We start from the raw sequence: 12,729 nt of genomic DNA, 5'->3' as shown, positions 1-12,729 counted from the left end.
AGTACGATTACTATGCTCGCTAGCCAGCCATCGCGCGGCTTGTCCATTGTGACGCGTCTACATGAATCAAGTCCAGGATTATGGGCGGATTTGTGAGCGACAACTCAAGGATTCAGCGGCGAACGAGAGGAAAAAAGAGCAAAAAGAAAGTAGTAATAATAAACTGCTTTGAGTACAAGTGTTGTTCGAAAAGAACAAGCAAAAGCACAATGGCTGTGTCAAAACTTACTTGTGCGACAGCCGCAATAACCGCCAATGCCACTCCCGACGCCTTGAGCGCCATTGCACGCACATATGTATTTACACATACATATATACTACATACCGGCGCGTACACGCACGTCTGCACTTAAATATGTTGTCGCCGCCTCACGTTTCGGTTGTAGTTACTACGATTGTGCGCTTGTTTGCTGCTTTTTGGTCATAAATCTGGCGAATTTCAACTTGCTCGCCTAGCAGCGTTAGCAGCGTCTCTTACCACCCACTATACAACGCCGCCACACATTCGCATTCACTCCTTTGACGCTAACAAAATGTGCGAGCGCGCGCGACACACAGAATATATGTATGTAGTTCAGCGCGCATCTTTCTCATCGTCTTCCATTCATTGAAGCTGGCTGGCTGAGCTGGCGTTTGCCGCTTGTTATTTGCTGTTTTTGAGGTTTTTTCGGCTTGTATGTGTGGGTGTGTTGCCGATTGTTGCCACAATAGTGAAATTCCCACAGGCCATGTCAGACAACCAACGAAGCTTTGAAGCTGAGCTCCTGAGATGTTTAAAAGCGCGTAGATAGCATTGAATTAGTGACGATGCTGATGTGCGAGGGGGGGAAAGAAAACGTTGAAAAGTGGATAAGAGGGCGCAAGGCGTTAAACCAAAGTGTCTTGCTTGCATTGCTGTTCACCGCAAATAGCTTACGAACGACATTTTTAAGATCGGATTAAACGTTTGACGCTTTGTGTATTGCCAATCAACTTGCATTTATTCCACACACACACACACACATACTCACGCATACATATTCATAAATCGTCTAGCGCACGACGCTGCACTGCTGTTGCTCAGCTCCGCTCCAATGAATAATAGTTGTTTTTTTTTGTGCTAGTAAGTTTTTGCCGTCGAGTGGCCGGTAAGACAATTTTATTTGACAGCAAAAAAAAGTGACAGACTGAAACTGTAGCATATAGCAGTAAAAGTTTGTGGCGCAAAATTATTGCAACGTCTTGCGATTCTATTGGGATTAAACGGTGCAATCCAAAGCGAATCCTACAGGCCTCCTAGTTACGAAATTATTTCCTTTTATTGGCTGACATAATTTTTGGAAGAATTAAAATATTTTTTTCTGAAATATCAAGGTCGCAAGATACTGATAATTAGACATCGGAATTCTATGAAATTTGTATATCCAACCACCACAAAAGTCGCCAGCAATTTCGCGAGGGTGCCATCTTCTTGATGAGAGGTTCTTCACTATTCTTCGGAGTCGGTGCCGCATCGTTTGCTTATAATGGCCATACGTCGGGAAGCATTATAAACCAACAATCGCCTCTGTGAATGCGCACCTCTGGCTTAATAGTTAGACTACGCCAGCTCATCAGGGACAACTCTCTACTTACTTTCACGGAAATCAGTACTTCCTGAGGTTAATTCCACAGACCAGTGATCCCTCATTGGATGTTGGGGCAGTCTAATCTGCTGGTGGGAATGCAAAAGTTAGAGTGTGGTGCCTTCATACCTTACTGACTTCTCCCGTATTCTCTCGAAACGCCACGATGGCACTTGAAAATGTTTTATAAATGGTGCCAGGACTGCGGACATTTTTCTGTGCATGCAATTAAAGCAGGTGCGGAACAAAATGGCCTCGCCAAAGCTTTAATTTTTCACCACTATTACTCTGGTTGAAATCGTAGTCTCCAGCGCAGCGAGTAGGAATTAAGGTAGTGCCAGCTCTGATATGCTATCAATGGTGGATCGGATGCCCCATATACGTATTGTCCCATTTTTCAATGGCCAAGCTTGCGCATTTCTGCGGTCAGGCCTTGGTTAATGCAAGGCTGAACTTCAGGTGCAAGAATGGGTGGATAGACTTTGTTGTTACCTGTACGTATTTTTCATGTGACTCCGAATAGCTACCACCACCGCGGAAGGTGGCTGGTTTTGTCTAATATTGTCATTATAAAAGTGAAATGCAAACGTAAATCAGCTTTTAGAGTATATCTTGTCTTGTTGGCTCGTCATTTTCAACATTGGAACCAAACCTTCCTTTATAACCACGAAAGGGCAAGAGATACATTTTAAACTGAGGGTACCTCAGAGAGGATGCGCTCTCGCACCACAGGTGTTTCGAATTTCCAACTGGCGGAGATTCTGTTCCAATGCGAAACTCTAAAAACGGACCTCACTGTGTTTTAAGAAGAAGCTTTAGTATTTGACTGCAGAAATATTTAGACTTTGTTCCACTCAGGACAATGAAAACGCGGTCGTCAATGCATCGGATGATTTTCTTATTAGTTTGTATAAAACTTAATGCCTCGTTCACCTCTAAGTCGCACTCCTGCTCCTTCGTGGAACAACGAGCTTCAGGGCTGATGGTTGCTTACGGAGGCAAGGAGTAATACTCTTTCCGACATTTTAAACACTAATTACCTCGAAAATCAGCTGATTAATCTCCATTGACAGCAAAGAGAGGGAAGACTGTTAGAACTACTTTGGTGCTAGAATTGTGACGAATGAAGTTGCCATAAGTTACGTTTTTGAATCCTTTGACAGCCCCAAATCTCCCGGTTCGAATCGTACCTTCTGTATTATACTCAAAGAAGAGGTTGAGCCCTTGTTGGCGATCTTGAAAAAATAGTTTCGCAACATCGCTAGTACTTGCTTTTATAACACAATTATTTGCCTTGATGTATAAGGTTGGTAAGGATGCTAGCTTCAATTCTATTATAATCTTATAACTTTAGATGGGCAATTCTTGTATACATGTATGTATATATATCCAAAGGTTTCTCGGAAACGGCTCTAACGAATTGGTTGAAATGCAAACTGGGTTTTTATATGTCGGCAAGCCGGTCTGTAGACGGTCTGTGTTCGAAAACAATTTTCTCCATTTCGAATGGTGACATAATTATAAAACTTATATTAAAATACGGTACCTTTAACAACGAAATCCACCGAATTTTTTTATATCAAAAAAATTTTCAAAAGAAAAAATTTCTTTAATTACGAAATTATTAAATAGCAAGAAATAATTACCTTTAACCGTGTCTTTCACAATCTGTAATTCAACTGCCGATTAAAATAAAACGGATTGACATAACGGATTCAAATTTACTTCGCCGTAAGGTACGATTTTTGTCTAAAGAGCGTGTCTTACGAATATAGAAAAAAATTATGATAGGTGCACTAAAAAGGTGTTTAGTTAACGACCGTCTGGAGGCGGTTCAGCCTACTAGAGGGTTAATATGGATATCAAATGAAAGGTATTTTTGAGAACTTGAATAAATAAATATTTTTGATTGGGGTTGCCACTTTTTTCTTAATACATAAAAATTTTTATCTCACTAGGTTCAACGAGCATTTCTTTCGCAAGTACATATGTATGTATGTATACGCAGTAAATTTTGCTTATTTCTAAATAGGGTTGCCACTTAACTTTTGATATCAAATATTTTTTTTTTAATCATTACATTAAAAAAGTAAAAAAAAATTTTCAATTTGTTTTAAAAACTTACTTTTTGTAGAATTCTGCGGTACTGACTCGTCAAAAATATTTTTGCTTTTTAACCTTATTTTTTCAAAGTTTTTTTTTTCAATTTTGTTTCACTGAATACTAAGGTACTAGGCTGTGATAATATTTTTTTATCGATATAATTTGTATGGAAAGAGGTACATCAAAATATATTTTTAAATCAAAGCTATCCAATTGACCACTATTTGATACCCAAATCTTGAAAACTTTAAAAATTGTAAGCATTCCGGGCAAAGCTCGGTCAACCTGTACTGATGTACTTAATGGTCAAATGTCTGTAGAGATTGGTTGAGTTTCAAATTCGTTGGATGTCGCTTTCAACAAATCCTCTAACTTTGCATCAAATGCAAGAATATTTTATGTGTTGACTCTGCAAAAACTGGTTGCCATAATAAGTAATGTTTTCAGGTAGAAGGAGTTTGCCTTGGAAGTTTTTGCATACATTGAGTATGATTTTGATTTCGCAACAGTCGAGAGTATAAGCAACTCAGCCATAAGCTACAGATTAGAGGTTGTGCTGGCTTGCAGGCTGACATTTCGTGCATATTACAGGAAGCTTACTGGGTATACCATCTTTGGAAATATATGTGACCAACCGGGATTTTTTTTATTTTAATAACTTAAAAGAGTACCTATAGCCAACTTACCTGCACATTTCCAACTTCCGAATATGCAGCTCTATATAACCACTTCATAAAAAGGATATTTTAATTTTCTCCTTTTAAACTCTTTTCATGTACCCATTTGCATACGAAGATGCTTTAGACAAACACACTAACACAATTTGGGCGTATCCGTAATGGGCGGCACGCAGGCGATATTTTAAACTTTAATTTATAACGTTTAACCCCCCAGTGTTGAACAAAGCAATTGATATTCATTTTATTACCATCAGATTTTGCTTTCCCATTTGCCTTTAATTTCAACGCATCATTTCCTCTTCGTCACCACCCTCTCGCATTCAAATACACGCTTCACTGCTTTACACAATTCCTTACATCGCTTCCATTTTAAATTTCCTTTACTTTTTCAAATTTCTAATTTTTCACTTTCCTTTTTTTTTGAATTTACGCTTACTTTGTCATTTTCGCAATCTCCTATCCTTGACGTTTTTGAACCAGTTTTTTTGAACCCATTTTTTTTCTCTCTTTTCACTCTCCCACAGGAAGTTGCACTCTATGGCGAGTTCACTTTGCGCGAAACGCTAATCTACTTCGGCATAATTGCGGACATGCCCCGCAACGAAATCGATGACCGCACTGAGTTTTTGCTGAAATTTCTGAATCTGCCAAATGGCTCGCGACAGGTGAAAAATCTTAGTGGTGGCCAACAGCGTCGCATGAGTTTGGCTGTGGCATTGTTGCACGAACCGGAATTGTTGATACTTGACGAGCCGACAGCGGGTGTGGATCCGGTGTTACGGCAGAGGTGAGTGTGCATATAAGGACAAATATTTGTGCTGCATGTTATTCATGTACTATGTCTCGTTTTTCTTTTTCTCTTGTGGCTTGCAGCATCTGGGATCATCTGGTTGACATAACAAAAAATGGGAATACAACTGTGATAATCACAACACATTATATCGACGAGTGCGCTCAGGCACATGTGGTAAGTTTATTGAAGTGTTGCCAAAAAATGTATGTTCTATGTATTTACGTTATTTCTTTGTGATCGAAAAATGTCCACTACTTTCGTTAAATTTAGAAATAATGCAAAACCAATGCTAAGAACTTTTCAAATTTAAACCAAATTTATTGCAGAGTAAGTTAACATATTTAATTAAATCACAAAAACCAGAATTTGACCTTTTAATAATTATATTGGATATTATATATGTGATAGGTAGGGTAAAAGTTCCTACGTATTTTGACGTAGAATACGTCTTACGTTCTTACGATATTGAGGCTATGCTGAAATGTTGTAGTTGTAATTTTTAGAGCTTCACGAAATCGCTTATTGCACGAGAACTAATGAAGCGATTTCAAAGAAAAGTTTGGCGTTCTAAGAATAAAATTCCAAACCTATCGACAGATTTATTTTTCTAAGTAACCAATTCGGCTTCTGTCGTAAAAATAACGGTAAACATTGGCTTATTTTGGGGTCAATTTTGAGCCTTTAAAGTGCTCTAGCAACTTATGGTTGGCAGGTATAACTTTCAATTTCGGTGTATAGGTTCTTTTAAGTAGTAGAAATGTTATCGTGTACAGATTTTATATAAATTCAACAAATATTGGGCATTTTAAGACAACAAATTTTTGAAAAAATTTCCAAATTTTTTTTATTACCAAAATGCTCGAAACCCGCTCGAATGACACTGACAAAAACCATTGATTTTGATATTCACACCGCTCAGTTAAGTTAAGTTAACAATCGTTTAACTAAGCACTGTGAATCTGACCCTTAACAAAATATTCAAGAGTTTTCCTTTCATTTGGTATATGGGAAGTATTGGTTGATATTTTCTAAGTATGTTTACTTGATTCATAAATGATTTCCCATACAAAATCACTTCGTCATCATTTTGCAGACACGTGCATGCGTTGGAAGTGAGGGAAGGAGACAAAAAGTATGTATGTGTGCGTAAGTACATATTTCGGCTTTTAATAAACAGATAGCGCAATATTTATAACCTAATCGCAGCGTATGTACATATCTAAATACATACACACATACATACAGTTAATGTGGAGATGTTTCTATTTTTTAGTAATCTATGTATATCTATACATATTATATACATATGTACATAAATTTTTGTATGGACACATGTATGCATAATACGCAAAGTTGAGCAAAAATGAAGGCCAAGGTAAATTCAAACACTTTATAAGGGCAAAGGTGAAGGGGAATATGTATATGAACAATATGATAAACATAAAAATAAAAACAAAGATAAATATAAAGAAAAATATGATGATGAGGATACCGATAAAAGTATAGATGAAGATACAGGAGGATAAAATAAAAGTAGCTATAGAGAAAAGGATATAGATAGAAGCACAGAGACTCAATCTGGTATTTTAAAGATTTTCGGGACTCTCGGGATTTATCGACATAATAATCGATATTTTGTTGGTTTTGTGATCGATATTTTGATCGATTTTGTTATCGATATTTTTAATCGATTTGGTTATCGATACTTTTATTGATTTTGCTATCGATTTCACTATCGAATTTGTTATAAATTTTTCTATCGATTTTGTTATCGATATTTTTATAAAGTTTGTTGTCGTTATTTCAATCGATTTTGTCATCGATATTTTTATCGGTTTTATTATCGATATTTTTATTCATTGCGTTCTATCGATATTATTATCGGTTTTGTTATCGATATTTTTATCGATTTTGTTATCGATATTGTTACTGATTTTTCTATCGATATTTTCGGAACTTATCGATATAATGATCGATATTTTTATCGATTTCATTATCGATATTTTGAATCGATTTTGTTATCGATACTTTTATCGATTTTGCTATCGATTTTACTATCGATTTTTTTATCAATTTTTCTATCGATTTTGTTATCGATATTTTTATAAAGTTTGTTGTCGATATTTTAATCGATTTTGTCATCGATATTTTTATCGTTTTTATTACCGATATTTTTATTGATTGTGTCGATATTATTATCGGTTTTGTTATCGATTTTTTTATTTTTATCGATATTGTTACTGATTTTGCTATCGATATTTTCGGAACTTATCGATATAATGATCGATATTTTTTTATCGATTTTGTTATCGGTTATTTTATCGATTTTGTTACCGATTTTGCTATTGATTTTGTTATCGATTTTGCTATCGATTTTGTTATCAGTATATTTATCAATTTTGTTGTCGATATTTTTATCGATTTTGTCATCAATATTTTTATCAGTTTTGTACTGATATTTTTATCGATTTTGCTATCGATGTTGTTATCGCTTTTGTTATCGATATGATTACCGCTATTATTATCGATATTCTCATCGATTTTACTATTGATATTGTTGACGTAGAATACGACTTACCTTACGATATGGAGGCTATGCTGAAATGTTGTGGTTGTAATTTTAGAGCTTCACTAAAACGCTTATTTCACGAGAACTAATGAAGCGATTTCAAAGGAAAGTATGGCGTTTCAAAGATATGATTCGAAACCTATCGACAGATTCATTCTTGTAAGTAACCAATTCGGTTTTTGTCGTAAAAACAACGGTAAACATTGCCTTATTTTGGGGTAAATTTGGAGCCTTTAAAGTGCTCTAGCAACTTATGTTTGGCAGATATAACTTTCATTTTCGGGATATGGGTTCTTTGGAGCAGCAGGAATATTATCTTGTACAAATTTAATATAAATTCAACAAATATTGAGCATTTTAAGGCAAAAAATTGTTGAACAAATTTGCAAATTTTTTTCATTGAATGCTCAAAAACCGCTCAAATGATTTTATTTTTGTTTTTTTATTGAAAAATTCAAGAGTTTTCCTTTCGTTTGGTATATGGGAAGTATTGGTTGATATCTTCTATATATGTTTATTTTGTTCAAATATATGGGCATAAATGATTTCCCATACAAAATCACTTCGTCATCATTTTGCAAATACGTGCATGCGTTGGAAGTGAGAGAAGGAGACAAAAAGCGTGTATGCGTATGTAATGCGGCTTTTGATAAAGAGATCACGCTCTATTTATAACCTAATCGCAGGGTATGTACATACATATATACGTACATATGAAAATTGCATTTAATGTGGATCTGTTTGGTTTTGTTATCGATATTTTGATCGATTTTGTTATCGATTTTGCTATCGATTTTTTTATCGATATTTTTATAGATTTCGTTGCCAATATTTTAATCGATTTTGTCATCGATATTTTTATCGGTTTTGTTATCGATATTTTCATCGATTTTGTTATCGAAATTTGTATCGATGTTGTTATTGATTTTGCTATCGATATTTTCGTAACTTATCGATATAATGGTCGATATTTTTATCGATTTTGTTACCGATTTTGTAATCGATATTTTTATCGATTTTGTTACCGATTTTGTAATCGATATTTTTATCGCTTTTGTCATCAATATTTTTATCGGTTTTGTTACCGATATTTTTATCGATTTTTCTATGGATATTGTTATCGCTTTTGTTGTAGGTATTTTTATCAGTTTTTTGTCGATTTTGCCATCGCTTTTGTTATCGATATTTTTATCGATTTTGTTATCGACTTATTACCGATTTTGTAATGGATTTTTTGATAGATTTTGTTATCGATTTTGTTATCGACTTTGTTATCGATTTTGTAATCGATTTTTTTATAGATTTTGTAATAGATTTTTTATCGATTTTGTAATCGATTTAGTTAACGATTTTGTTACAGATATTTTTATCGATTTTGTTATCGATATTATTATCGCTTTTTTATCGATATTGTTTTCTTAGTTTGTGCTTTCGTTTTTGACTTGGATATACTCTTAACCATATCACGTATTCCTGCAGACCAAGACGAAGGCGCAGGACTGTTCCTTTTAAGGCATTATTAAAAAAGGACGTTGTTTTTTTTGAGTTTTTACAAGACTGTTTTCGGGATTTAATTGTTATAGTTCAAAAACTACTAAATTATTTCGAAACATTTCGGGATTCTTACAAAGATGCTTAGTAGTTTTTCGAAATTTTTTGGGGTTTTTCCAAGTTCTGATATATTCTGAAATTTTTTGTCTTTTTGTGAAACTATTCAAATTTGGGTTTGAATGTACCTAACCTTCTGGGATTTTTCCAGATATGTTTGTGGGAAATTAATGGGATTTTTTAAATTTCTTAAAATTCTTCGGGCTTTCTCAAGATCTCAGGATTTCCAACTTTCCTGACCTTTTGAGATTTTTCCAGGAATTAAAAAAAATTCTTTCGTGACCTTTTAGGATTCTTTCGGAATGATCTGAACTTTTTAGGATTTTCTGTGACTTTTCGTCTCTTATTAAGTATGGCGCACTTACATCTTAGCATTTGTTTTTAGTGTTTTTTCTTTGGAACATTTCAAACTTGGTTGGAATTTTTTAAAAAGCTTTTGGGATTTTCCGATGTTTTTATACCTTTTGGTAATTTTTTGGGACATTACAGAATTTTTCATATCTTACTAGGTATGTTTTGGGACTTTTCGGTCTTCGCTAGGCCTTTCAATTAAATTTTTTTTCAGGACATTTGGGAATACTTTCAAAATTGCTTGGATTTTTTACGGAAATTTTAGGGGTTTTCTAGAGATTCTTCGAAATTTTCTTTTGAGTTCTTCGGTATCTTTTGTGATCTTTTAAGTATTTTTCGGAAAATTTTACAGATTATTACAGAATTTCCGCACATTTTTGGAGTTTTTATTAATATTTCGGGACAGGTTTGGAATCATTTAAGGGTTTTGCGGAAAATTTGGGAACTTTTGGGACTGTTGCGAAAAATATTCAAGTCAAGCATCCAATAAGATTTCTGCATTTTATTATAATTATAGAATATATGCTATTGCGCACCATATTTGCAACACTTCCGCAAATTTCTCGTTTATTTCGACACATAAGAAAATAAAATATTATTTCGCAAGCAAAACAAAATTTTCACTTATCACTTAGATTGATTAGTTTAGTGTAAACTAAATGAAGTCATGTCAACTTTTGCCAACATCAACATTTGAGTTCATGAATGAGCTAAATGAGAAAATAAGACAAATAAAGTTTAATATTATGTTGCTGTTGTTATGTGCAATTTCAATTTGCTAAATGTACAGACATACATACTTGTGTCTAGAAATACTACATAACAATCAGCGACAACAAATTATAGGTGTCAACACAGTGACACAACAAATCAGACTTAACTATGCCTAGGCTGCTATTTAGTTAACTTTTGCCAGACACGGCCTTAAATACCACCGTTGCCATTGCTACGTTGCTGCAACTTAGCGGTAAATCCAACCAAACAAGTTGATACCGAAATTGATAGTTAAATAGATTTGTGTTTACCCCAAAATTTGCCAGAAACTTTATTTGCACAAAAATCAGCGAAAGCGCAGAGAAAAAGAAGAAGAACAAGAAGAAAGAGGTGTAATTTAACGTAGTTTTACTTAGAAGTAATAGTAGGATATGTTAGTTGTAGCAGCAGTAGATGGAGTTGAGTACGCTGCTCATACCACCACCAACAACACACAGCACCTTAGATACACAAAGAGTCGGTGGCAAGTTGCGCGAAGTCATCACTTTCGGCAAAGTCAAAAACAAATATATGTACATACATGCCGGAGTAACTGAGTGTACGTATGTGTGTGTGTGCGTGTGTGTGTGTGTGTGTGTGTGTGTGTGTGTGTGTGCCTAAAATTGTTTTTGTGTGTTACAGCCAAATATAAGGATTACGTTTATATGCGAAGACATCACATACGCAGGCAAGCAAGCAAGCGAGCGAACAAGAAAAAAGCTGACTAAGGCTAAGCGTGCGAGCGGCGCGTATAAGATTGTTTGTTTTATCATATGCTTGTATACGCCGCAGGAGCGAGAATCGCTAGCACAAGTGAGTGAATATGTACATATTGTATGTACGCACTTATTTGGCTGTATATACCTACATATTTACACATATGCGGACACACAAATCTTAGCTATTCAGGTTGTATGCTTCCTTGTGCGTGCCGCGTAGGTGTAGTGAAAGGCCTCGCGTACACTTCTATGACACCATTGAGACAACGAACATCCCTACACACACACACACACACACCGAAATTTATGTATGTATATGCAAGAACACTCTTACACCTACATATTCCTCTTATACGCTTCCGCTGCGCTGCTCAGCTCAGCTGCTAGCTGTGTGGCACACTCATCGCCTAATCCCTTTCGTACGAATGATACATTGCGTATACGCCGTGTATGTCCGTAAGCAAGTAGACATGCTGTTCGCCACGATGTGTGTATGCTTACGCGCTGCCCTTCTGCTCCGACCGTTGGTTGTTGCATACATAGCTCTTACACAATGAATGTCCTTCCTACTTGGAAGATGCTACTACATACATATGTACATACATTCCTCTTCTTCTGGCATTTAGCTTTTGGCGCTTACAATGTGTGTCGTGCCGAAAACTTTCCATTGATATTAAATTAAGTTGGCCGGAAGTCGGAAATTGTAAATAATGTCAATTTCTATGCAATGTAATCCACTACAAACTTAAGGATTAACTTTTATTTATTAACAGCTTTACGCGCAGGCCAAACGAGTTATAACTGTGTCCGCCTGTACATCTATGGTTGTACTTACCTTGGTTACAAATGTAATAAACCCATGTGTACCGCTTATTGTATACTAATATGTACATGTATTGATATGTTATGCTTGTAATAGCTTATGGCACTTATCGTGTGCATCACAACAACCAGTCAGCCGACAAAAATTGCTCATCGATACAGATGTGTCCTTAATTAAGTTATGCTTTTGTTTGAGTGCCTTATGTGACTAAAAGCCAAAAAAAAAAGAAAATTCCAAAAAGATTGTCTTCGCCATTTGGGCAGCTAGTTTCCTGCCGCTATTACGGCATTTCAAGCAGCGAAAATACGCTTTTTCTTCTTGTCACAAATCTAAACACTAACTTTTCTACTCTCGCATTCTTCCTTATAAATTTGCTCACTTCCTTCGCCTTCCTTTTCCTATTCAGCAGCGGTTTGGTTTCATTCTTTATTTCATTTTTCGTTTCCTTTATTTACTCATCTCACTTTGCGCATTTAATTTATTCCTGCGAGTATCTGCTCATGTTCAAATGGTAATCAATTATTGAAGTTAATTTCCGCACGTCGCAGCCATCCTTTCAGCATTCCACTTATTCAGCTTTACGCTTAACTAACGCGTACTAACGTCCAAAGCCGTTAAAGCTGTAGTGATGTGGCAGTGGTTATTCAAAGTGTAAATTTAGTTAAGCGTCTAAGACGCACGTACGAATTCTACACATTTCTACTACTTTTATCCAGTTCAGTAGAT

At 35.4% G+C, this 12,729-nt stretch overlaps 1 protein-coding gene across 1 annotated transcript in view; it reads left to right on the top strand.

Moving 5' to 3' along the window:
- The window catches only part of LOC118740180 (ABC transporter G family member 20), a 140,829-nt gene that overhangs the window by 120,562 nt on the left and 7,538 nt on the right, over positions 1-12,729 (top strand). Inside the window, exons 3-4 of the mRNA XM_036471680.1 lie at positions 4,912-5,174; positions 5,261-5,354. Of these exons, the coding sequence (XP_036327573.1) occupies positions 4,912-5,174; positions 5,261-5,354 (357 nt within the window). The remainder of the gene's footprint in view (positions 1-4,911; positions 5,175-5,260; positions 5,355-12,729) is intronic.

This window comes from Rhagoletis pomonella, unplaced genomic scaffold (genome assembly GCF_013731165.1).
Source record: "Rhagoletis pomonella isolate Grant_MI unplaced genomic scaffold, Rhpom_1.0 Rhpom_scaffold_00001, whole genome shotgun sequence".
In the NCBI taxonomy this organism is placed as follows: Eukaryota; Metazoa; Arthropoda; class Insecta; order Diptera; family Tephritidae; genus Rhagoletis; species Rhagoletis pomonella.
The sequence above is the reverse complement of the archived record's forward strand: the minus strand, read 5'-3'. Positions and strand labels throughout refer to the sequence as shown.